Source organism: Eurypyga helias, unplaced genomic scaffold (genome assembly GCF_000690775.1).
Source record: "Eurypyga helias isolate BGI_N326 unplaced genomic scaffold, ASM69077v1 scaffold15355, whole genome shotgun sequence".
In the NCBI taxonomy this organism is placed as follows: Eukaryota; Metazoa; Chordata; class Aves; order Eurypygiformes; family Eurypygidae; genus Eurypyga; species Eurypyga helias.
In genome coordinates, this window is record NW_010253527.1 from 1 (window position 1) to 26,336 (window position 26,336).

The window sequence follows — 26,336 nt, forward strand, 5'->3', positions numbered from 1 at the left end:
AACCACTCTGTGATTCTATGATACATGAACATAAAGCTAGCATAATATTTTTCCTGAACTGGGTGTTTGCTGGTTAAGTAATGTCTGTATCTATGTATATGTGTGTGTGTGTATATATATATTACATGCAGTATTTCTGACCAGGAAGACTTGTGTGATTTTCAAAAGAAAAATAACGTAAAGTTTGAATGAAATAGCTTTACGATAACTTTGGTTACAAAACAGGTTCAAACTGTCTGGACAGCTGCCATTACTTTCTATCCAAATATCAGACCAGAAGCTGAGAAGTATCTTGGAGCTAATTGATAGCATTCCTAAGCCAGAAAATGCTCCTGCTACCAGTTCTCCTCCAAAAACAACTGAGGTAAGGTTTTCAAAAAATATTTCATTAATAATTGTCAGAAAAATACCTTCTTGCTGTTAGCGTTGTAGTTTTGAAAGGAGCACAAGAAAGTGGAGAACAAGCCTTTACTTAGTACCTCTTGAAAAAGCTAATTCTTTAAAGCAATAGAAATTTTACTTATTATTTAGTTTGTGATCTTCAGCCAATAATTTTGAAAGAGTTTTTAAGTGGTTGAATTTAAAATAAAATTAAAAAAAACCAAACAAACTTTTGCTACTCTGGGAATTACTTGGTAATTTACGTTAATTTTGATTAACAGAAATTAATTTTTGTTTAGTTTAATTGCATCTTAAAATTTACACACGTATTGGATTGCTGCAGAGTTTTAGCGAAGAAAATTTGAAACCTTGGAACGTTAAAGTTTAAGTATTATGTGGATTTTGGTCAGATAGCAATTTGACTTTCAAAACCAAGATAAAACATATCCACTGTCTGTGGCTAATGTTGGCTAAACAGTACCTGCCTGACAAAAGTGGCAGCTCCAGTTCACCTGCTTCACTGCTCTTCCCAGCTTCTGTTCATGAAGTTATTATACAACATACCTGAGGGAGCCTTGTATTTCTAAGATCTAGTAGTGTGGACTGAATTCTCTACCTACTCACCCCTTTTCTGTAGTGAAAATGGTTCAGGTCACTGTTTTAGGCTTTCTTTGGGACAGGGAGTTGCCGCTTTCTTGTTGTTCATGAAAACTATGTTTTACCTTTTGATATGAACAGTTTTTAACAAAACTAGGAAACAAACTCTGAATTGTTAATTGTTAACCTCACTCTAGTCTGTTTGATCTGTGTTTTATATATCTTTAAAGCAGTCCTGTCATTTGAATGTATGTGAAATCTCAATGTCAAACACAAAGTTGGGCTATTCATTTTTCTGTTATCTTCTCATTATCTGTTACTTTATTGTTTGGGTGCTTGATTATAAAGGAATAATGATAATCTTTTGTGTGTAGGTGGTGTGTGTTGTTTTTTTTGGTTTTTTTTTTTTTTTTTTTTTAAGATTACTTAAGTATCTTTCTATCTTCATACAAGTCATTCTGCCCTGTTCCTGATGGCTGTTGCTGCAGTTTTGGTCGTGTTTGCTGTGGGTTATGTTAGTGTAATACTGAGTAACTAAATGCACACAACTGGCCATGCGTACCTATTGAAAGTATATATATATTGTTTCCCTTCAACATGTGGTTCTTGCTGTCTCCTTAGTGGTGATGTTAAAATTATAGCTAGTTCTGACCTGTTTTTTAACTTGCCATATAGTATCCCCAGCCAAAAGCTGCCCTAGTTTTCACTATCTTGTGAAACTAATCACAGACAAACTTTCTTCAAGGATAAGTGACCGGGTTTTAGTTTTACATAAAATACGCACATATAAGATGATTATCATGTACTTTGTAACATTGCTTATACCTGAATTTAATTACAGAATTCTAAACTATTACATTTAAAATATTTTAAGTGACTTTGAGGAATGACTGTTGGGCCGGTGTGAATATATTTACATTATATGTTGCATCCATATTAAAACCTGTGGTTGAGCCTGGCACCTCAAGCTTCCATCTGTTGCAGAGCTTGACAGACTCTAATTGCCCGTATTAATTTAATTTGAGTGGATTTGCTGCTTTGGTGGTGGCAGATACTCTGCCATGCTTTCAACCTTGTAGCTGAAATTCTGAGCTTTGTTGCCACCACATCACTCCTGAACCTGAAGGGATGTGAAATCCTTTTTCAGAGCTCCACATGTGATCTTTATTCTTTACGTTTTGAGTTAGTTAGGAGGAATTGTTCTTGGGCTGCGAAATCAGAACACTCTCTTTAGAACATATTCTTCCAGGTTTTTGAACCCTGCACTTCCTTGTACCTTAGTACCGTTAGGCTGTTCACTTAAGTGTGGAAGCCTTTGTTTCTCATGATACTCATGATATTGAGAACTCAAGTCTCACAGTTTCTTCTCCTTGTCTTAGAATGTGAAAGTGTTACAGATGGGACACTTTCACAGTTAGACTCTTAGAGATTTGGTCTGTCTATCACTAATAGACATGGATATATTCAGTGAGGTCAAATGGTATAGGCTGGAGACTGAGAATAGAGACTGTTAAAAGGTGAAGAGTGAGATGAAAAATGGAGTCTTGGAAACAGTGTTCAAAGATGAATGTGTCTTTGTTACCACAATGCTTACATTTCTGTAAGATACTGCGGGTTACTGAATAATTGTCTGAGAATGGGCTTTGAAAGTAGCAGTTACAGGGGAGGGGAAAAAAACCCCAACTGCTGTTGCCTGTGCAATCCAGACCTGAAGTCACTCAAGATGCTTTCTCTAGCTCTTTTTTCTTTATTCTTACCTGCCACTAGTATCGTGATTTTTATATGGAACAGTTGGTCTTTTAGTGTTTTCTGGATTTGCCATACTGTAGGCCTGTGAGGAATGAGTTTTTCTTTCTTGATTTTTTTTCATATGATGTCCTGTTTCTGTCCATCTTTTAATCTGTGAAGTTGAATGTTTTGAACCTTTGCTGTGTTTCCTGATGTATTCTGTCTGTAGCTAGATGATTATGCGGTACCCGCTGCTTCTACCTGAGTTTTAGGCCTCATTTCTACCCATGCTTTTAATTTTAGTAGTATAAAGTGTTTAACTGGTATGATTTGCGCTTTGAAGTTGTAAAAATTCTATGCAGTATATGTGCATGCAATAGCATGACCAATTAATTGAAGCAAAAAATGTTATGGTATCTCCCGTTTTAGGCTGCAATATCCCCTGTGCTCTCAGCACCACATTTATCACAAGGAGTGTTTCCTGTTTTGGATCTTCATTCATTTGCTGAGTCAGGTAATAGTATCTACTTTGTATTATATTGATTTAATAAACAGATCAAATCAAATTTTTGACTTAATTGAATTAATTTGTTTCTCTTGGAGTAAGTGACCATTTGTGGCCTTTTTTAAGTTCTTGAAGGTTGAGTAGTAGTATATTCTGTGTAGCTTATTATAATTCACTCTATTAAAAATGTGTGTTTTCTCATAGCAGTAAAATTCTGTATGCTTGTTTTTGCTGTTCCCTTTCTGAAGGCAAAGCAGTAAAATGTTTGTTTGGTAGGATGGGTTCATTTATTTTTGTCTATATGTTACTACAAATGTATTCAGAACATCTGAATTAGTAGTATGTAATTTTTAACTTCAGTATGTGCGTCGTCCTCTGGTTTTAATTTTTTTATTCTCGTGAAGGACTTCTCTCCTACTTAGATGAATTTATTTAAATTACAAATACCGAAATGATTACTGTTAGAAACTACTGTGTTATAAACAAACATCGTTTCGACTTCTACAGGATGAAACAGAAGATTGGTTGTGGAGAAACTGGTCATGTTTAATACTCCCTTGCTGTTCAGACAGCTTAGCTAGATTGTAACAATCCGTCTAGTAGTTTCATTTGAAAAATAATCAGATATTCAGTGCCATTCACTTCTGTCATGCCAAAACACTCAGCTGGAGAAATAGAGAATGATAGTTTTTCTAATCTCTCAAGTTTGATATGAGGTGTGTAAATACTAGCAAAATTATCAGAGAAGTTAATTTTTAAAGTCTACTTTATCACTTTAAATTCAGTCTGTGTACAGTATTTATAGAAACATGTACCTATCTTCATCTATTTTTTTAGGAGCTTCTTTAGTGCCCAAAGGTGTCTTTCCATTCTTAAAAAGGGTGAGATGAGGATGAACACTGACAACAACTAATCTGAGAAAGTAATAACCAGATTTAGACTGAATCAAGTCTGTTTTTTAAAAAATTTATACTGTACATATAGCTGTGCAGTCATTTTAAGTGATTAATGTTGTTTCTCTGTATTCACCACCCAGACTCAAGCGTGCTTTTAAGCCTTAAAAAATACCTTTTAATGTCATTTGCTCATTTTTGACAGAAGAAGGACACTTCTTCCACAATTACCTTTAACTTCACTGTTGATGGTTTTTAGGTGAAGGAAGAGAGCCTTATAAGATGGTGCAATCTATTTGTCTTAGTTCTATTTCTGTAATAATGTCAGGTGGATGAAAAGCTTTTTATCCTTAGGAGTCTTTCCTGAAATGGGAGATCCTCAGCAGGGAGAGATTCAAAGTAGTGCCACCGGTAGTGAGGCAAAGGCTTCTGTACAGTCAGCAGCAGTCAGACCAGCAGAAGAGTTATTGAGCTATTAGTACACACTAAAGGCAAGATGAACCATGGTTTGTGCTGTCTTTTGCACAGTTAGTAATAAAAGAAATACTGAAAAAGAAGTTCTTGATGGGAACTGATTTATGATGACATGATAAAGGGAGCTGTAGGTGTGGTGGAAAGTTGTGGAGACAGGAGTGGAGAGAATTATAAAACCAGACTTTGTTGCTAATCATCAGCTAGGTGATCTTCCCATACTTGTACATATAAGTGTTTATAGATGTAAACATAAAAATTCTAGGTCCTAGTACTGCAAAATAATGGCTGTCTAAAATGTGTATGTAACGTTGTTGTGGATTACTCCTTAGAATCAGAAGAAGAATTCTACGATGCTCTTAGCAGTCCTGTGGAAGACATGCCATTTTTTGAAGCTCCATCAGGTTCCCTCAAGAGAGCTAGCAGTACAAGGCGAAAAAAACTACGTAAACAAGAATCTTTGAAAAATATGACAGAATTTCAGCTAAGGTTTGAAGTAGCTGAGGTAAAGTTACTTCTTTTTTTCTGGAGAATATCTGAAATGTAATTTTTCTCTCTGCGTTCATTAATTCATGTCTGCAAAAATACTGATTCTCCATTTCTTGCTTAAACTATTCTGTAGAAGCTACTCTGTAGATTGTTTTCCCAAGTCACAGTTGTGCTTCTGCATTCTTGTAGTCATTGAAATGCTTTGATGTGTCCACTTTAATTCCCAGCTCCTTTTATCACTGAATTTCCTTCACCTATCATTCAGAAATCACAATATGTATTTGTTTTGGCTTAGCATGTAGCTTTTCAAATCTTTGTTCTAATTACTGCTGTAGTCGTTGGGAAACAGTAATGTTAAATATTGTTAATAATAATGTTAAAACAAGCACCCTATTTTTCTACTCCAGTTTTTCCCAGAATCAGTTGGCCTCACATCTAAATCTCACAGTAAATCTGTAATATGTTCACTATGAAGTGTTTTGTGCTATTCTTGCTGTTTCAGTCTTAGGGGTGGGGGGAAGGTGTGTGTGTGTGGAAGTATTTTACCCAAATGCAAGATACTTTCTAACTGCATCAGTTGGTCTAGGAAAAGAGATGGCCTCTTAACCACTGTTGTTAACCTTCATCACTGTACCATTATAGCTATGATGGTGTTTCTGCTTTACTCACTCTGTAACCTTACAAATAAACTCTACAAATTCAGTTAACTTTACAAATTCTGTTTTAGGGTAGGGCTTTTGTCATGGTTTAAATCTCAACTTACGATTAAATACTACATAGCTACTTGCTCACCTTCCCCCTTCCTCCAGTGGAGGTGGAGAATCAGAGGAAAAGACAAGGAAGCTCATGGATTGAGATAAGAACTGTTTAATAATTGAATATAAATAAACATAGTGATGCTAATAATATTAACAATACTACTAATAATAAATACTTAAAATAATAAAACATAAAGAATATGTACAATTCCTCACCACCCACTGACTGATTCAGAGTCTGGTCCCGAGCAGTGAGAGTCAGAGCCAGAGAGTCCAATAGCCAGAGCCCAAGAATGATCACAGCAGAGCCTTAGCAAACCCCCTGCGTGAGAGCATGACAGAAAGCCAAGCGACCCACCAATTCACTAACTGATGAACTAGCTAACGCATGAACAAATGAGCAAGCTAGCTAGCTAACAGACAAAGAAGCTAGCAAAAGAACTACACGAATAAGCTATGGCCCCCTGGCTTATATACTGAGCATGATGTGCTGTGAAATGAAATACCCCTTTGGTCAGTTTGGGTCAGCTGTCTGGGCTGTGTGTGCTCCCTGCACTGTTTGTAATGAGAAAGTTGGGAACACAGCTGCAGTATAAGAAGCGGAAAAAGTCCTTGAATTAGTGCAAGCACTCCCTAGCACCAACTAACACCTTATCAGCACTTTTCTTGGAGCAGATCCAGAACATAGCTCATGCCAGCTGCTGTGAAGAAAATTAACTCTGTCCTGATGAAAACCAGAACAGGCTCATAGAATGGCTTCAACACGTCATAACTAGCTTGCAACTTAGTATACACTACACCTTACAGAAAATATGTAAATAAAATTGAAATTTACTCATTTTTGTGTGATGACAAGATCTTTTTTGACAACTATGGGTCTAAAGATAGATGCTGTATTTTACATTATTCTGCAGTGGAAACTATCTCACAATGTACAAGGAGAAATAAACAGTTTAAATTTATTCAGAATCACCTTCTGTCTGTTGGCTTTATAGTTTAAATTTACTTACTGGGTTTGGTTTTGATTTTTCCGTGTTTGTGGGGAACATTAGATGAAATGGAAGAGTACTTGTCTTTGTTTTGCTTTGCTATGGAACGACAGATTTAACAATGTCGTTATGTCATATATGGGTAGGAAATTCTCTTCTCTGATACTCAGTTTGATAATCTAAGTCTTACCAGGGTAGTTTAAAGAAATTCCGATGCAAGAAGTAAACTGTTCATGCTGACTGAAAACATGGTTTTGACTGGGTTAAACATTACTAAATGCTTTATAGAGTTGCTTTTTTTTTTAATTTTTAAATTAGTTCATATAAGTGTAACTTCGGTATTACATGTGTACATGTTTGAAGTTTTTGCTAAAAATAGCAAATACTATTGTAGCAATTGTGCTTGTTGAACTGTTTGTCTTTTCCTGGGCATTTGCTATATGAAGTTAAATGATCAATACACGTTAACCAGTAGAATATATGTAACTATATAATCCTTTATAAAAACCAAGAGGATAATCTCCTACTTCTTTTCTCTCTGTTTTTTTCAGGTCTTAATTACATTATGCCGTCTCACTGATAACACTGAGACACCTGTACTGCAGCTTGATATTGTAGGGTTAGGCACTGAACTTAAATTAAGAACATTTGACATGACTGCGAATGCTTTCCTTCGTGAAGTTTGTCTACTGTGCCCAGAGTATATGGGTAAGTATTTATAGTCTGATCAAAAAGTTATTCACAAATAGCACTGTGAATTTGTCTTCAAAAGCCTGTAGGCCTGATAGGGGTGGGGAAGTAAAAAGTAGTTCAGGAGCTCATTCTTAGTAAAGCTGTGGTAAATATGTTCTAGTGCTGATGATTTTAGTAGATACACCTAACTAGTTTAGGTCTGCAAAAAAGGTTTTGTGATTAAATAATAATGACAGCTAGTAGCCTAGTAGGTATTCTGTGTGTGATTAAAAGAGTTATAGAAAACTGTCCTTTTTTTTAAAGAACAAAAATTGATGATTTTTTTTTTTAAGATGATAATGAGAAGCCAGTTTACATACTTACTACTTTGGATAATGTGGAAGATGATCTTCTCACTCTGGAGTACATAAAGGTGAGAAAACAGCAGGCTTTACTTTTTGAATTGTAAGCCAGTCATAAACAGTACAGTGTTAGTGAGCATTTGTTAAAGGTTTTTCCTTATGTATTCATTCCTTAAAATACTGAGTATCATGTGCAAAGTCCATCTGCTCCCTAAACAGATTAACTGGTACGTCTTAAGTTGTATTGATTTTTCAAGTAAATTCTCTCTAATGAAATTTGCAAACTACTTTTTGATTTATGTGCACTTCTGGTGGAATAGACCGACATAAATGGACCAGAACTGAAAACTGCTTATCAGAATATTCTTCAGAAAATAAAGGTATGATATCTCTCTAACATAATTTTCTCATGGTGGGAAGAAAGGCATATTGGATAAACACAACTTGTTCTTTTAGGTGAACTTCTCATCTCTAGATGTTCATTTGCATACTGAAGCTCTGCTGAATGCTATGAACTATCTGAACAATCTTCTACCCAAACAAGAAACTAAAGTTGCAGAAGAACCTGTCCATGAAAAAATAGAGGAGAAGAAGGATGTTCTTAAGAAGTTAAGTAAGTTTCTTTATTCTCTTTTCAGTCCTTTCTCTTCACTTGTTTAAGCAAGGAAGAAGACAGATGTATTTTGTATTTTTGTAATGCTGTATGACTTTTGAAATGAGAAATTTTGTTTAGGTATATTTACTTACCTTCTTCACAGACTTCTTAAATTTCAGTGGTAGTAAGAACTTAGCCATCAGAATACTGTGGAGTAGCAAGGGTGTACTCTTACTCCCTAGCTGGAAGTGTGTAGGTGAGGAATAACTGTATAGTTAATGAGGTAAGGTAGATGCTGCAGCTCTTGACATTTCCTGAGGTAGAAATACTAAGCAGGTTTTCTGAAGATGTGTTCAAATTCACTTGGTTATGATATTTGTGTTGAATGGTAGTTTACTGGCAGTGATTATGTACCTAATGGTATTCTCATATAATGAGAAAAGTATTTTTGTATTACAGGATGTATATGGAAAAGGTGTTTATAAAAATAAAGGAAATAAAAAACATATGGGTTAGAAAATTCAACATGAAGGTGAAAACTTTCTCTGTGATAAGTGTATTAAATATATTCTAGACACTTTTGTGCTTTCCAAGTAATAGCAAAACTACTGCTTTTTCCCTAACTCCTCAGTGAAATGACTTTGTACACTACCTTCCATCATCAAAATATTTTTATATTTTGACTTAGTTGGTTTAGGTTTACAGGCTGAAGATAGGTACTCATTTAGCGGTTTATTGATGTGAAGACACTGGCTGTAGATGTTAGTACAAAATATACACCACTACATTTCATAAACTCCAGGACAGTTTTCATTACTAATGATCGACTGATTTGCTCAATGGCAAAATTGTGTTTGGAACCTCTTTTGTTGGAATAATTTGTTGGAATTGCTCCTTTGGGTTTATAAACTAGCACATGACTTTGAGTTTACCCTGAAGTCTAATAAACAGGAAACCATTGCACGGTGAAAGATAGCTTGAGCAATTTCAGTCTTTCACTCTAAGAAGCTGGTAATAGCAGTCATTAATATAAATTGCTGTAGCATGGAACCTGGCATCAGGTTTGACTTTCAGAAAAACAGACTAAGCTATTGGTTGAGTCTCTTATCTCTTAACTTCTATGTTTGGCACTGTATCTCAGATAGTGTTGCGTGGCATCGGTCATGTCTACTCAAAATAACATAAATAGAATGTTCATATATATAGGCATAGAAATAGAAATAAAATAGAATGCTTTTACTCGTATTCAGTTTTGGGAAAACTAAAAACGGACTAAATGTGTGTGGACACATCTGTTCTGAAAGGCAGTATATTTGTGCCTGTATTTTTGCAGGTCTTAAGGTTGCCCATATTAATTTTGAAGGATGCCCGCTGCCTTTCTTTTCAGTGCCTCGTTATATTGATGGTATTTTCATGTTTAAAATTTAAGTTTAGAAGATACAGGTTGTGGGGATTGATAAAAAGTCATGTGCTGTATGGACACAAGACCATGGATTGCAGTTGACTAATCAACAGACCAGATAGAGTAGTGTATTAATGTAGTTATGTTACCACTGTTTGAGTTAAACTACGTAGTCCTGAATAAACTTTGCATTGCATAGATGCATTTGTGTAGATTAAATGCATTTCTTGCAGTTAATAAAATACTGACGTTGATTACTTCAGTTGTGACGCCTATGAGGACTCCTGTATGTACGATCCTGTATATACAACAACTCTGTGTCCTATATGGTAGTATGAGTGCAGTGCATTTTTTCCGGTGCTGCAGGCTTAATACAGACTAGGCTTTGGGGAAGGGATCCTAAAACATTACATCACTCCTTGAAGAACTGTTACTTTAATGATTTTCTATTTCCCACAGCATCAAAAAAATCGAAGTATGAAGATGTTATCGACCTGAATATCTGTGCGGATTTATCCTGTTTACATATCTTTATTAGAGAGAAAAAACATAGAATAGCTGAAATTCACATTGAAGGTAGGAGCAAAAGTTCAATCACAAAGGCACAGAACTTCATAGCTGGAATAGTCTGTAGATTTTGCATGCCTTTTTATTTTTTTTAGGTCTGGATAGCCAGGTGATCATGAAGAAAGCAGCAACAGAAGTGACTGCAAAATTAAAGAACATCATTATTGTGGATTCTGATGAGATGGCGTTGTATAAAAAGGTATTCATATGCCTGTATCCTTGATGTATGAATGGAATGTAGATGCTAAATTGAACTTACTTTGTTGACTCTAGTCTTCGACTGTGATTTTTTTTTTTTTCCTTGAAATAATGTTTTAGGCATCTACTGGGAGCGCATTATTCTTTGTAGGTAGACTGATTTTGCTCCCACAGCTGGTGATTGTTAGGCTGGCATTGATTTTGTGCAACTGATACCCAGCTACTCATTATGCTACCCATTTTCTTGACTTTGGGCAGAATTATTCAAGCTGAGATACCAACTGAGTGTTTTCAGCTATTACAAGGAACTTTTTTTTTCATTTATTGTTGAGAAATTTGACATAAAAATGCCTTAGAAGTGTGAGGTACTATGTTTTATTTTGGAATTCAGTTTTTCCAGCACAAGATTTTACAGTAGACACACTATTTTTTTTTTCCTTTCTCTTCCTAAGGCTCTTTACATCACAGGAAAAGAAGTCTTCAACTTTAGAATGGTATCATATGTGAATGCTACAGATGGCGCCGCATATACAAATATGGATGTTGTTGACAATCGTATTTACCTAACTGTTGGATGTATTCAAGTAGTTTTTGTCAACAAGTTTGTTTCATCTATTCTGGTAAGTTATATTTTCCAGATGCTTTTCCTTAGCATTCAGATAACACCATCAGAGCTAGAAAAGGATAAAGCACTGCAGAATTCTCATATATTGTTGTAAAAACTTCACTGGAATTGGTGGTTGTGCTATTTACTTTTCTCCATATGTTTGTTATTGCAGAGTGGGTGGCTGAGCAACAACACTTGCTATCATTGTTAGTGATTTTTTTTCTTTAATGACTGGTGGCAGCTTTTAGATATACACACTATTCATTTTAACTAATACTGAAACAATAAGTAATAAAACATGAAAATAAATGCTTTTTCCATAAGTTTTACAAAGTAAATCTGTCTTTTACTGTCCCTGTGAGTAAGTAAAATCTGATTCATACAGGTCACGTTCCAAGATCATTGCTTGTTACCATCTTATTTGACACATATTTAGTATGGAAATTTCTTTTAATATATATTCGTGATCTATCATATTTTTGGGGGAGATTATCCAATTAATTCAGAAAGTGTGTAGCAAAAGTGTCTTCAGATGGTTTTGTGTTTTAAAAAAACTGTAATTTCTTTTTCTAGGCTTTTATAAATAACTTTCAAGCCGCCAAGGAAGCTCTTACTGAGGCAACTGTTCAAGCAGCAGAGAAAGCAGCTACAGGTGTAAAAGAGCTAGCGGAACGTAGTTCTCGTTTGGCACTAGATATCAATATTAAAGCACCTGTTGTGATAGTTCCACAGTCAGCATTGTCTACAAATGTCCTGGTGGCTGATCTTGGTCTGATCACTGTGAAGAACCAATTCTTCATTGCTAAAACAAAAACACGATATAATCTTCCACCTGTTGTTGACTCTATGACTGTGAAATTGAGTGAACTAAAGTTATACAGGTAATGTAGTGTCAACAATTTTTTTTTTAAATTAATGTAATCATGTTTGGATACTTCAGTTGGAGAGCTTTGAGGAGTTGTTATCAAAATGATTAGTTAATGGTTGATGCTTGACAGATACTGTAATAACAATTAAAATGTGAGGTTTAGGAGAAGTAGCAATAGAAGCAAATGTTTGTTTAGGGAATATTGTGTAGAATAATAGATGTACATCATTCACTACTTTGGTATACCCATTTGTGAATGGCTGTTTTAGTAGGGTTTTCAAGCTATATATAGCAGGAAAGATAGCAAGTCAGACAGCTGTAAAGAAGTGTTTGAAAGTGAGCCTTGGTGCAGGGGATTGGGACAGGGAGAGGGAAAGAAAAGGGGATTTTCAAATGGTTGAAGAGTACTGAAGTAGGAAGAAAATTGCTGTCCTATGGAGACGAGGTAAGAAGTCCTAACTTGCAGAAAGTTAGTATGTTGCATGTCTGGTATGCACATGGTATGTCCTCCTCTCTGCCAAGAAAAGACCATGTCTAGTTGGTGAAGTAAGGATTTAACTGGAGATACTAGGAGTAATTTGAGGGCTGTTTTACAGTACTACTCAAAAAGATGAGGAAAAGACAGAAATGTGTTTGGGTGTTAGAATGCGGAAGTGAAGTATGTTAAGCGGGGAGTGTTTTTTTTCTGTTCACAGATCATGCTATGAGCAGGGTTCGTTGCAAACTGAAGTACAGTTGCTGCAGCCACTCAATCTTGAAGTAGCTGTTGAACGGAATTTAGCTGCTGCATGGTATAACGAAGTTCCTGATATTGAAATATCTGGCCGACTCAAGCCTATGAATGTAAGCATTCATTTATGAAAGCAGACGTTAAAATCTCCATGGAAAATGTATTTGGTTTTCTGTCCTTAAAAGTCCAACTTCCTCAGTTGGGGTATTATTTGATTTCAAGACATAGAGTGGATTTTGTTGTTTCATAGGGAAAAAGAGAGTGAATAGCTTTTTGTTCTAATCTAGGCTCTGTATTTTATCTATTATACCGCAGGCAATACGCTTTGTACTACATGTTACTGTTGCTGGTTAGCAAAGGGTATGCTGTTACAGCCTTCTTTTACCTGTCTGTGTCTTTTAAAGAAGGATTGGAAGAAGTTGGGTCTTACTGGTCTGTTCATTAGCAGTGTGATCACCTGCTGAATTCATACTTAGGACAAGCCTGAGTATGAGTTAGAGCATGTGCTCATTTAAATTTAATATCTAAAAGTAGAAAGCTTGTCAGCTGTATAAGGAACACCAATTGGCCAAATTTTGAAATAGAACTAGTGTGCTGGTTTCAGGCAGGAATGAGCTCTTTTACTTCACAAGGCTGTTGACTGGCCCAGAGTGGCTGAGGGAGTGTTTCACTCCATGGTACTTCAGGCTTAGGGCACCAGTTCTGAGGTGGGAAGTGGCCCGAGGGGTCATTAAGACTTTGGTTACCTGATAGCTGTGTTATTAGCTCCTCTGTTAGCTCTTGGTGTGGTTGTTAGCGGTGAGGCAGGTTGGTTTGTTAGTAGGTTGGGGGGTTGACTGTTTTTTGTCTGGGTTGTGGTGTTGTCCGGGAGCGCTGGCTCTTGGGCTTGGACTCTCGCTTCTCTGGGACCCAGCTGTTTGTTGGTCAGTGGGTGGTGAGCAATTGTACTGTCTGTTCTATTTTGTATTATTTTAATTACTTATTAGTAGTATTAGTAGTAATTAGATATTAGTATCACTATAATTTTCAGTTACATTCAATTATTAAATAGGTCTTTTCTCAACTTTGAGCTTTCTTGCCTTTTTCTCTGGCTCTCCTCTTGCACAAGGGGAGGTGGGGAGGTGAGTAAGGGACTGTGTGGTACTTAATTCCTAGATAAGGTTAAACCACAACAACTAGTAACCATTACTGTAAAGTATCTTGTGACTAAATGCAGATAACAATTTTGGGCAACTATATATACAACTTCTAACATTCAGTTTCTAAATTGTAGCTTTGTAAAGAAAATTGGCAAGACAAAAGCAAAATCGTAGCTGAACAATTTCTGGTTTCTAGAAGATACTGTAAGGAGTTGTGTGGATTTGAGAAAAAATATTTTACTTGGTTCTTTAGTCTCGTAAACAGAGAATCTGCTAAGATTGGTTTGTTTATTTATTTGTGAACTTAGATTTTTAGTTACTGAAAGTTTCATGAACTGAGTTGTTCCGAGTCTAATAGTGATCTTTTTTTTTTTTTAAGCTAATTCTCAGTCAGGAAGATATTACCACAATATTGAGGACACTAAATGAAAATATATGTGAAAGCTCTAGTGCATCAACATCTTTACCAGAGCCAAAAGACACGACAAGCTGTTGTAGTGATGTGCATAGTACTTCACAGCACTCTGCAGGTAATGTTTTCTAAAATTCTGTGTGGCCTAGCATTTTAGGCATTACTGTCAATTTATTATTTCTATTGGAATTACCTTTATGAAAGGATGCCAGGTTCAGTTGTGGGGTGTGTTGTGTTTTTTTTTTTTTTTTAACAGTATACCTCTGTTATGTTGACATTGTGTCTTGAGCTATACCCAACAGTAACGATAATGAATAGGAGCAACTGGGCCATCATATTGAGTTTTGTAGCATGACCTGTTTTTAATGTAAGGTCTGTCTTGTTCTACTGGCTATTGCTGTGAGCACCTAAAAGTCTGTCAGCTGGTCTTGGTAACATCACTGCCTTGAAAAGTTTCTGTGTTACTCCTTTTGCTGTGTATGCTGGTTCGGTTGCTGTTCAGTTTTAGATCTGGCCTGTCACGAGGGCATCCCTAAAAGTTGTTCTTTTTCAGTAGGCATCATTGCCCGTTAACTGTTCAACACACACTAAAAAAAAGGCAAGTAAGGTTAAGAAAACAGTGTTTTGATGAATTCTTCTATTAAATTTGAAAAATAGAGGTTTAGATTAGATATCAGGAAGAAGTTCTTCACAGAGAGGGTGGTGAGGCACTGGAACAGGTTGCCCAGAGAAGCTGTGGATGCCCCATCCCTGGAAGTGTTCAAGGTCAGGCTGGATGAGCAACCTGGTCTAGTGGAAGGTGTCCCTGCCTATGGCAGGGGGTTGGAACTAGATGGTCTTTAAGGTCCCTTCCAACCCAAACCATTCTATGATTCTATGATAAACTAGGATAAAACTAAACTTGTGTTCTTTGTAGCATTATTGCACATAGTATCGTATAACATTAGGGGAAATTGTACATTTATGTCTTAAAGATGGAAAAATTGCATGTAAAATACCTAAGCAGAGCATTTTATTTTCTCAAACATTGTGTGATTTTGCCAGAAATAATTACAGAGAACATGAGAAACGTATCCTAATTGTGGATGGATTTACATACGGAGGAAGAGGGAAGTTGTTTTCTTTATAGTTGTTAGTGAGGATGTTGGGTTTGGGTTTTTTGTTTCGTGTGGTGGTTTTGGGTGTTTGGTTTTTTTTTTTTTCCCCCTTACTTGCACTCAGGTAATTTTCTTTTAATATCAAGTGTTTTTCTATTTTCTGAAAGGTGTAACTGTTGTGACATCAGCCATCGTGGAATTGCATTCACCTGTGAAAATAAAAACAACACTAAAACTGGACTTCAGATTCGACTCTCTGACCTTAGTATTGTATAGTCCAAATTCAAAACAGGTAAATATAATTTTGGTTTCAGAGAAAAAGAAATGGCTTTAAGGTTGCCTTATGTCCAGGAAATTCTGGACAGGAATAGTTTAATTTATGTGCAGAGAAAGTGATTTCTAGCAGTAGTAACAAACATGGTGGAAATTATAAGCAACTGTTTATCTGAATCATGGGGCGGATGTTACAAGAAAGAATAACTAGTGGTAGCACATATGTGCTAATCTCCTGACTAAAAATTTGCTGAAAAATGATCATAGTTTAAAACACGGTTTGGGAAGAAAAAAATGCAGAGGAATTCAGTCTATTGTTTAATTACACACATACACACACATAGATAAAATTGTAGAGGGATTTTAAACTTGTATTACAGTATAAAGCAATGTTGTTCTTGATTTGAATTTACAAAACTTGCCAGCGAATTTCTGACAAAGTTTGATAATCTTTTATTTTAAAATTATAGTCTCTTATTTGAGATTTTGAACAGTTTTCCAGTAGCTGGCTAAACACTTGCATAGTCATAGGAGACAAAACTTAGTTTCTTATTTGACATCTTTGCATATACTATGTGTTTTTAAACAGCAAACAAACCAAAATTGCCTATGGCAATTCTACTTTCTTTTAAACACTGTCTGCCTCTCACTAATGTAAACTTTCTTTAGCAAGCTGGTAGAAGGGTAAAGCTTTGCCTTTTTTTTTTAAATAGTTTTTGTTGTATGCTACTGATTTTTGTTGTCTTTTGAAATACCAGTGGGTTTATTTAATATATTATTACTAGAAATCTTGCGGGTTAGAATAAAGCTGTATATGACACCTGTGTGTTGTTTCCATTACGTGTAAGCAAATGTACAAACATATTTTCATTTCATTTGAACAGGTTGCAGATTTGGATCAGAGAGATGACCTTTCGAAGCTTGCAGAGTTTAAGTTAGTTTTGATGTCAGCTGCTGTCAAAATGTTATCAGATGGTTCAATGAACGCTTCGGTCAAGCTTGCAAACTGTACATTAGATGATAAAAGACAGTCAATCCAGAAGGCTACACCAAGGTCTGTATTGTGATATAAATTGATTTTATTGGAGTTTAGCAGAGTTCCAAATGTTTCTGTTTTGGTGTTCTATGGAAACTGCAGTTGTTTTGGTGCAGGTGGTTCTTAAAGTTTATGTACTGTAGACTTTTATATCTTACTTTCCTTTTATTCCACATGTTGTTTATGAGAGAGCAATATAAATGCTAGAAACTATCTTTAAGTATGAAATAAAACAAACTTTAACTGTAAAGGTAATAAATGCAGATAGAAACAAATTTCTCTTTCAGATTTAAACTGCTGGCTAGATCAGACTAGGACTTTTTTTTTTTCTTCTTGAAGAGTAGCAAACTTCAGTAAAGTATAATACCTCTGGTATGTAAACAAGAAATTGTGATGGTTGGACTTGTTAAAATTATCAACACCTTTACTTGCCAGTGTAGAGGAGCCCAGTTAGTTATGAAGTTTTACAGTTTTTATGTTGGTCATGTTTCAGAACTTTCAGTGTTAACTTCTTAAATTCACTTGCTAATGTACTGCAGCTAGAGTGAGAATCTTGATTGTGTTTCAGTATTTGCCCTTTTTTTTTGTCTCATTAAATGCTGCCTTCATGGTCTTTTCAGGATGGTGGAAATGAAACATGGATTTGAAAAGAAATTTATGGTGGATATAAGCTATAAGCAGGGGAGAGATGGCACAGTTCTTGATGTGATTGTTCAAGAGATATACCTTTGTGCAAGCATGGAGTTTCTGCGTACTGTTGCAGATATATTCCTAAAAGCTAATGCAGAAAGTGCTGCTGCACAGCGAAATCTCAAACAGTCATTACCTTTAAAGGAGCAAGGTATGTACTGGAAATATTTAAAAATTTGTGTTTAAGGATGGTATTATAATGGTATTTTAAAAACTGTAATACTCCTTTTATTCTGTTTCGTGTGTTTGTGTGTATGGAACAGCTTCTTTTAACCTTTGTTTCTTTCTTTGCATCATGGAAATTTGGTTTCTGTCCCTTGGTCTTTATCTCCAAATGAAGCTTTGTCTTAGCAGACAAAGGAAATGCTTAAAAAATTATGCATAAAGTAAAATAAAATGGGAAAGGACAATTAACAGCAGGTCCTCTCTAGGCTAGTTTGCCTATCTTTGCAGTTTCAACAAAGTTTATAATGATGATTATCGCCATAATCACTTTTATCCTTCCTGAGAATGATGGACCATATTATATTATGCTTAAATATGAGTTCAGCCTGCTAGATATTGCTGCCTAGAAATGCTGTTATTTTACTTGCCCATCGATGTGCGTTTCTCACTGCATCAGGAAACAGGCTTTTAGCTTGAGTGCCCAATTTGGTCTTTCTAGTGCAGGACTCTACACCTGACATCAGAAATTAGTCCATTACATTACCGAGCAGGAAATGGGCTTCCAGGCTTCAGGTAGTTTATTAAGTCTGCAAAACAAGTCCTGGTTTTTTTGGTGTGGTTTTTTTTTTTTTTTTTTGGTGGTGGTTGTTGTTGTTGTTGTTGTTTTCTTGTACACTAAATATCTTTCTTAGCTGTGTCCACATCAGCTAGGCCTGCTGTGATTATTTAGTAGGGAATAAAATCTAAACAAATTAGGAAGTCTTACATAAAAGTATATTGGTACTGAAAGTTGTTACATCCAGTACTAGCAAATGCCTCATTAATGTTCTATGGAAAAATGTGTGTTTTATGGCTCTGGAGAGCAGAAAATGTGTACAGCATTTTCATAAGACTCTGTCATGGCTGGCTGATGTAGATATTTTGCAAAGTTGATACATTTGCTAGTGTCAGAGGTAGTAACAGTGGCAATACTGTTACCCTTTTCGTTTTGTCAACGAAGCTTTGTAGAATTTTGTTGTATCTGAAAGTAATTAGATCTTTAATGATGTTTTTATCTCCAGTGAAGAGCCTAGAAATAGGTCAGTTGCAGGGATCTACAGGTCTTCTAGATCTTAAAACTCAAACTTATGTTATATATAATTTCTCTAAGTTATAAGAGATGTAAATAATGACAAATTACTGTTTGAACAATTAATCTAATTTAATTTATAATTTTAAGCACCTGTGCAGCCTGTGTCTACAATGGAAATGAACATTGTTGTTAAAAATCCAGAGATTGTGTTTGTGGCTGACTTAACAAGAAGCGATGCTCCTGCATTGGTGGTTACAACACAGTGTGAGGTCTTCATTAAAAACAGCCCTGAACGGTATAGCATGACAGCTGCTGTTAAAGAGATACAAATGAAAGCATGCCCATTTCTTCCAGAAAAAAGGAAAGGGAACATAACTACGGTGAGTTTCAAACACCCAGTTTGAATTTAAAAGGTGCTGTGTAAATTATACTATCAGAATGCAAGTTATTTCTGAAGCGTTCATCATTAGGATTTGTATTTCAGACATTAATGTAAAATTATGTGGGTTACTTTTATTTTCTTGATGTTATTCTGTTTTGTCTGATGTGCCAAAGTGTCATCTTGATCTGTGGCTTTGAGGTTTGCGTTTTAGAGAAGCGAAAATTAAGAGCCCAGAGGACTAAAATGTTAATCTTCTACATGCCATGTAAGCCAAATAAGTAGAATTTTGTGAATGTACGCTATTTCAAGTAGATTGTTGTAAATCTAGAATACTTTCCATCTGAAACTGTATTATACAGTTATGCAAGTGAGCAACAAGTTGTCATGGACAGAATGGGAAGTATGTGTTACGAAGCAGATTACTTCTGGTGTGCTGTTCATAAATTCCTTTGTGTGAAGGTCCGTAGATCCATTATATTAAAACTGCCTCTTTATATTTTGGCAACAGAATCAGGCTTTTAGTTACTGGCTAGGTGCAAATGCATTCGCTCCTGCAGCTTCTTACAGCAGGCTCTACCTCAGTTAGCTCCGAATGATACTGCTGTATCAGAAAAAATTCGTTTTCACAGAATGTCCAACTGTTACCTTTGTCCTCAGACCACAGTTGAACTTTGAAGAACGAGTCTTCGCAGCTCTACATTAATGCCAGCTTAATTTTTGGAGCTACACAGGGAAGACCAAAGCTATAGGAACAAAGAACTGGGACTTTTATTTCCTTACTGGATACTTTCATAGCAGCTCAGTTAACTCCTTGGTTAGACAGTTTTTGGTTACGTTAATCTGCTAACAATGTAGTCATTGAGAAGGTAATGCACTTGCACTGATAGCCACAGCACAATGAAAAGTTGCTTGACTTCCACTTCTGCAGCTGGTGAACAAGGCACGAATGTGTTTGGCTTTGTAGAGAACAAGTAGGAAGCTTCACACCAAGCTTTCCCTCTTACAGGAGTACTTTCTGCCATAATCTCTCATCTCAGGCTGTAGAAGGAAACTAGCCTCTGGATTTAGAGTAGCACAAGTGGCGAGGTCCTTTCTGTACGTTTCTGAGATGTACCTAGGTCTAAAGGCCTTTTTCATTCCTTGTTGTAACACGGAAGAAGAAAAATTGTTTGAGCAGCAGAGGATGGAATAATAATATGTACAGAAGTTCTGTTTCATCAAACTCTTGAAAACTGGTAAAACTGATTCAGGGTGTTTCTGTGCTTCCAGCATTTGATTCAGATATAGACAGAGATGTTGGGAAAGATTGCAAAACCATTATGGTTTGAAATTACCATTTTTGAAAGACTTTGCTCTCAGGTCCCTACTTGAGAAGATAATTTTCCTGTCAGTACAGTATCAGTAGAGTCTAACTACATTTGAGTGCTTTATTAATCACAAAACACTATGGTTTTGTTTATAGTGTACCTTAGATCTGGTTTTGGTAAACCTTGGCAAGTGGGAGTATGCAAGGACTGATTGAAAAATAAAGCTGGAACTGAGTGATTGTGATTCAGTGATACTTCTATTCAGGAAAACTGTAACTGTTGTTGCTGTATTGCCCTTAACTGTAAAGTGTAGTTCTCAAAAGTTGCAGACATGATGATGCAGTGTATTTGAAGACATCTGCAGACTTTACCTAAAAAATGGAGTTAGTGAAGTGTAAAGCATTGTACTGTAGTTGACATTTGAATCTTGAATGACTGAGGGGATGCTTCTGATACTTTTTTCTTTATATTTGAACATGTTATTAGTGATCAGATTACTCTTAATTTTGAAGAACCGAATAACAACAACTTTTCTTTCAATACTTTTGATGTGTAGTATTTAAAAGTAATCTATTTTTAAAATATTTTTTCTCTATTTAACATTTTTTTCTCTTTTGTATAGGTATTGCAGCCTTGTGACTTCTTCTTTGAAATGAAACAGTCAGGTTCTAATCCACAGACAGCTGATCTAACGATTAAATCTTTAACAATAAAAGTACGTAGACGTTTACTGTGTTTTTGTTCTCTCTCTGCTTTGAAGTTGCTTGTGGGATATGTTTCTTAAAAAATGTAAAATCAGGAATGACTGAAGTGGGAAATGGTTTCTGTTCTTCATCAGTTCACCTGCCTGTCACCTGCATGTGGAAACAAACAAAATTAAAAATTAAAACTGTGTTACAATGCTTTGGTTTTGGAATCTGTGTTTTATGAAATGGCCTGATGTGCGGAGTTTTGAAGTGTTCAGACAGAGCATGGATGACGTAGTTCAGAAAGCTCCCCTCTGGAAGAAAGGTTGAAAGTCTGAATAGGTTGAACTGTAGCTTGTGACAAGGAATGAGTTTTCAAATATGAGAGTCCTGTAGGGAACAGAAGTGTTTTGTTAGTGTACGTATTCATTATAATTTTGTGTCTGAAAGTACCTGACTCTTTCCTGTCCTAGCTTCTCATTGCTAATTATTCCAACTTTTTGTTTGTAGGTTTCACCAATAATCATAAACACAGTAATTACTATTACATCAGCCCTTTATCAAACTGCAGAAACAACAGAAGAAGAGGTTAGTCAAATTCCTCCAGACTTGTGGAACAAGAAAGACATAAAAAGTCTAAAAATGTGGTTTCTTGAAGAGTCAAATGTGAATGAAGATACAAATCCAACCGCTGAACTGGTTCCCACAGGAGAGTCATTGAAAATGAATATAGAATCTATGTTTCTAACGCTTGAAGCTGGGGTTGGGCACCGAACCGTGCCAATGCTTTTAGCCAAGTCTTCATTTCTTGGAGAAGTCAAAAACTGGAGTACTCTAATGAACCTACGTTCTCGTCTTGAGTTAGAGGTGAGGAATCTGATGTAAGAAAGAAAAGTTTTCTTAAGATATTAAACCCATTATGTTACTTAGATGTTAAAAGAAAAACAGTCCATATATTTGACTAAACTCCTGCAGGTAACGTTGTGGGGGCAGGATGAGAATGAGATGTTAAGGTAGTTAAAATGAAAATCTAATCCATTAGCTATAATGTGTTAATGGCAATAATTGTATTATATAATCTCACATTTACACTGTATACAAGTTCTCAAAGGCCTTGTTGCATCACCATTAACTTTTGGAGTAGCAACTGGCTAAAACTCTTAACAATCTTAAGGTTACAGTGGAATATATTTGTGTGTCATGTCTATAAAATACTATGTGGTACCAGTATTGGACATAAAACATTCAAACTGGCTCATACTTGGAAATTAGTGACATAAAATTCGGTGCCTGTTGTATGTAGATTCTTCCTTATTTATATTACTTTAGACTTCAGTACCTACAGTTTAAGCCAAAATGATAATTTAAGTGACACACCTTATACCACTTAATTGGAAGTAGGTCTTTCCAGTAGAGCCTTCGCTGCAACATTTATTTTTCTGGTGCATTTGCTTCATTTTATGGTGGGAGCTGGACGTTCAGTCTGATTACAAATCTTTTATATTAACCAAGTCATTAATATACTTGTAAATCAGAATTCTAAGTCTTTTAAAATCTGTAGAGCTTTCATTGATTTAACAGTTGTATGTGATTTCCTAATGGACTTCTGCATTTCAATAGGTACACTATTTTAACGAGATGTTTGGGGTGTGGGAACCTTTGCTTGAACCACTAGAAGTTGAGAAGACTGATTTATTCAAACCATGGATTCTTGAAATCAAGGTATATTTTTTCCAAAGCTGAACTCAAATCTTCCATTTCAGTACCTTAGAAAACAAGATACTCTGCACCTTCCATTGCTGAGACTTCACTTGTGCAAGAGTGAATGAAACCAGCTCTTGCACAAGTGAAGATGTAGACTCGCGGATCTTTTAAATAATACTGTCTTTCAGGTGGCTAGAAGATTTGATCCCAATTGCACCAAATAATCATAATGGCTTCATATCACTTTCTCTAAAGTGAGGTCGTATGCTGACGATGCATTCAGTGACTTTGAAAGCTAGAGCACTCGTCTTGTTCCACAATAGTATCTGTAGCAGAAGTGTATTGGAAGACCTAATACCTGTTATTGATCATAACAGCTAAGAATTCTTTAAAAATATCCTTTCAGATGAAGAAGGCAGCTAAAAAAGCATGGGTTGAATCAGATGCAGAAGAAGAAAATTACAAAGTTCCAGAATATAAAACAGTAATAAATGTTTCCTCAAAAGACCAGCTGAACATCACACTGTCCAAATGTGGGCTACAAATGTTGAGTAACTTGGGCACGGTAAGAAAGATTACTTAACCATGCAGTGTCAGAATTGTTAAATGAATGTTTACACAGATAGTCTTGGTGACATCTTATTCGGTAGATTTCTGTTTTGTGTCTACACTCTGCTTTCTAGGCATTTGCTGAAGCAGCTAGTCAAACTTCAGACATCTTCAAAAAAGACCGGGCGCCATTTGTAATAATAAATTCTTTAGGACTTCCCATCACTGTCTCGCCTAGTGATTCCTTCAGTGTCCTTAATGTTGAAATTGGAGCAAAAACATTTCACTTAAGAGATGGAGAGAATTTAAATATGGAATTTGTCAGAACTAAAAATGAGAGTGACCAGTTCACAGCAATGACAACTTTGAGTAGCAAGAGATTCTACATTCAGATCTGTAAGTTCCAAAGTTCATACATCTTCTGGTTTTGGTATTATGCATCTTGCAGTTATTTACACATCTTGTACAACCTGTAACTGCTGGGGGACTACATAACATGAAAGGAGTGTTTCTTTGGATTCTAGTTGCGTGGCAGTATTTGAAATCCTTCTTTAGTCTTGGCAGCTAAAAGTTAAATGTATCATGCTTGTTAATTTTTGTAGCATAAATCTTCTACTATGCTAAATTATTTTGGTAACTAATCTTTATTTCATAATCCTACTGCAATCAAATATTTTTGTTCGCATTCACACATTAACGCAGAATTAAGCCACCCAAAATACTTTTTTTTGGTAGAATTCTGAGGCCTATATTATTTTCATAATAATGAATGTTTATTCATAGAGGAGGTTACTCTGAGGGGGATGTTTTTAAGAAAAGATTGTTTTAGATAACTAAAACAATTAAAGCTAAAAGTGAAATCTAGCTATTTTTAATGGTGTATGTGCTAACAATGTAAATTGATTTATTTTAACAATTGACAGTTTTTCCAAACTGAGTTTTCAAACTGGTGTTGACCATGAGATCTTGAACTGACTTTGTAGTATACACAAGCTGTACCTTGTTAATAAGCCATTATATCTTGGAAACGTTTCTCTTTAGAAACTAGTTTTATTTTGCAACCCACTTAATATTTGAGTGGTGGACTCATTTCTTTTTTTGACACAGGAAAAAGTAATCTTAGCTGTTTCCTTAGTAACACTGCAAGATTGGCATATTAAAAGTGGTGATTGTACTTCTTAATCTGCTTTACATTTTGGTTTTGATTGAATGATACAGAAAATTCTAGTGCATGAACATTTGTGTCTTTTAAATGTGTCTTCATGCTCTTTCGGGTCTTCCATTTCTCATCTTGTAATTCTAGGTCCATATAATCATTCCACTGTGGAAAAGATTCCATTGACAAAAGTGGGTCGATGTATTTACAGAGTGAGACACGAGGAATCAGGGGTTGAAAGGTCCATTGTCTGCCAAATTGATACTGTTGAAGGAAGCAAGATGATAACTATACGTTCTCCTATTCAGGTTATATTTCCATACATTATAATTTCATTATTATTTTACTTTTTTAATGAATTAAAATGATCCTGTAGTCTTTAAATAAGTATTTCAAACAACATAGTTTAAAAAGTTATCTGAACAATTTGTGTAACTTTTCTGTTGTGTAATACAAAGTGGTTTAGAAGAGATTTTTCAAGAATAAAAATCTTTTCAAAGGTGAGAAAGACAGGGGTGGGGGGTGATATTGGACCAGTTTTTAGATCAGGATGACTCATCAATAATGTGTTCTATTACTAGAAATTTCAGTCTTGTTCAGCTATTTGCTTTAAGTCATCAAACATCTCAACCTTACCTTGATTCCACAAGGTTATTCTATTGGATTATTTATTTTTCTTCATCCTGTACCATTGATGCATGAATTTCAAATTTAGTACCAAGTAAGCTGAAGAGTGAGCCCTTTAAGCATACTTCTTTATTGAACAGTATTGTGGTAACATTATGTAGTATACAAGTACAGGGTTGGTCCAGATGTTAGTGTTCTGTAGTGATAGCCTCCCTGTTACATTTCACGTGCTGCTTTTGCCCGCAGTGGTTTATGACTTGGTTAATAACCGGATTTACTGTTTTATTCTTCCCTGAATTAAATTTTTTTTTTTCTAGAGATGCTAATGCCATTAAATTAAATCTGAAATTAAAAAATGTTTGCAAAGAGCGAGAGAACTATATAGCCTCTCCCTCCAAAATTATAATGGGCTTTGATTTAATCTTAAATATTTGACTTTTCCTGTGTTTTCTGCCATACGGATTGACCCACACAACCTTGTATCTGTTTTTTCAGGAAAAAAATATTTGAAAAGTAGTTATATAGTTCATATTTGGTTTTACAGGGCTTCATGTTTCTCCTTGAAAAAAATTTTACAGCTAACATACTAATTTCTTAATTAAAATACAGCATTAAACTGCACAACCAAATAATTTAAGGAGATTTGCTGGTACTAGAGACAGTTCTTTTGAAACAGCTGACCTTGAATGGTAAATGGGTAAGATCAACCATGTGGGAGTTCTCATTCTGTGCTCTGTTGGTTTCAAAATATTGTCTTTCCAGTTTTTCCTAATATATATTGCTGGATTTTTATTTCACCTAGATAAGGAATCATTTTTCAATCCCATTAAATATTTTTGAGGAAGGAAGATGTTTAGGGACTGCTTCACCAGAAAATGAATTCAACATACCATTGTCCTCTTACAGGTACTTTATTGCATTGTTCTTTTATCATAGAATAAGTTTATCTTCTTTGTTGTTGTATTCATACAGTTACAAAAAAAAAAATTGTTTCTCCTTGCTACCTAGTATTGTAATTATACTGTACTGTCATTGCTGGGTAGGATCTTCTCAGAGCATCTAGGCTGAATTAAACAGAATACTACTGAATTCTTGAATTGAAAATATTTTGAAATCCATTTTACTGAACAGTTTGAATCAGCTAAGTTACTCTAAGAATCTGAGCCCAGGTGCTCTGGAACACAGTGATTTATCCACCTGGTATTGACTTTGTTTTCTTAGTGGTGTGA

The 26,336-nt window shown here is 35.4% G+C and overlaps 1 protein-coding gene across 1 annotated transcript in view; it reads left to right on the top strand.

Annotated features, from left to right (window-relative positions):
• Positions 1 to 225: 225 nt before the first annotated feature.
• VPS13A (vacuolar protein sorting 13 homolog A (S. cerevisiae)) overlaps positions 226 to 26,336 on the top strand; it is a gene marked incomplete at its 5' end in the record, with an annotated part of 54,073 nt that continues 27,962 nt past the window's right edge. The window contains 24 exons of the mRNA XM_010152699.1: positions 226 to 364; positions 3,136 to 3,220; positions 4,908 to 5,080; positions 7,363 to 7,519; positions 7,837 to 7,916; positions 8,166 to 8,225; positions 8,302 to 8,458; positions 10,302 to 10,418; positions 10,505 to 10,608; positions 11,060 to 11,227; positions 11,788 to 12,095; positions 12,778 to 12,925; positions 14,331 to 14,481; positions 15,628 to 15,752; positions 16,618 to 16,787; positions 17,390 to 17,610; positions 18,844 to 19,076; positions 21,008 to 21,100; positions 21,582 to 21,938; positions 22,692 to 22,793; positions 23,182 to 23,340; positions 23,459 to 23,720; positions 24,628 to 24,788; positions 25,910 to 26,013. Of these exons, the coding sequence (XP_010151001.1) occupies positions 226 to 364; positions 3,136 to 3,220; positions 4,908 to 5,080; positions 7,363 to 7,519; positions 7,837 to 7,916; positions 8,166 to 8,225; positions 8,302 to 8,458; positions 10,302 to 10,418; positions 10,505 to 10,608; positions 11,060 to 11,227; positions 11,788 to 12,095; positions 12,778 to 12,925; positions 14,331 to 14,481; positions 15,628 to 15,752; positions 16,618 to 16,787; positions 17,390 to 17,610; positions 18,844 to 19,076; positions 21,008 to 21,100; positions 21,582 to 21,938; positions 22,692 to 22,793; positions 23,182 to 23,340; positions 23,459 to 23,720; positions 24,628 to 24,788; positions 25,910 to 26,013 (3,834 nt within the window). The remainder of the gene's footprint in view (positions 365 to 3,135; positions 3,221 to 4,907; positions 5,081 to 7,362; positions 7,520 to 7,836; positions 7,917 to 8,165; positions 8,226 to 8,301; positions 8,459 to 10,301; positions 10,419 to 10,504; positions 10,609 to 11,059; positions 11,228 to 11,787; positions 12,096 to 12,777; positions 12,926 to 14,330; positions 14,482 to 15,627; positions 15,753 to 16,617; positions 16,788 to 17,389; positions 17,611 to 18,843; positions 19,077 to 21,007; positions 21,101 to 21,581; positions 21,939 to 22,691; positions 22,794 to 23,181; positions 23,341 to 23,458; positions 23,721 to 24,627; positions 24,789 to 25,909; positions 26,014 to 26,336) is intronic.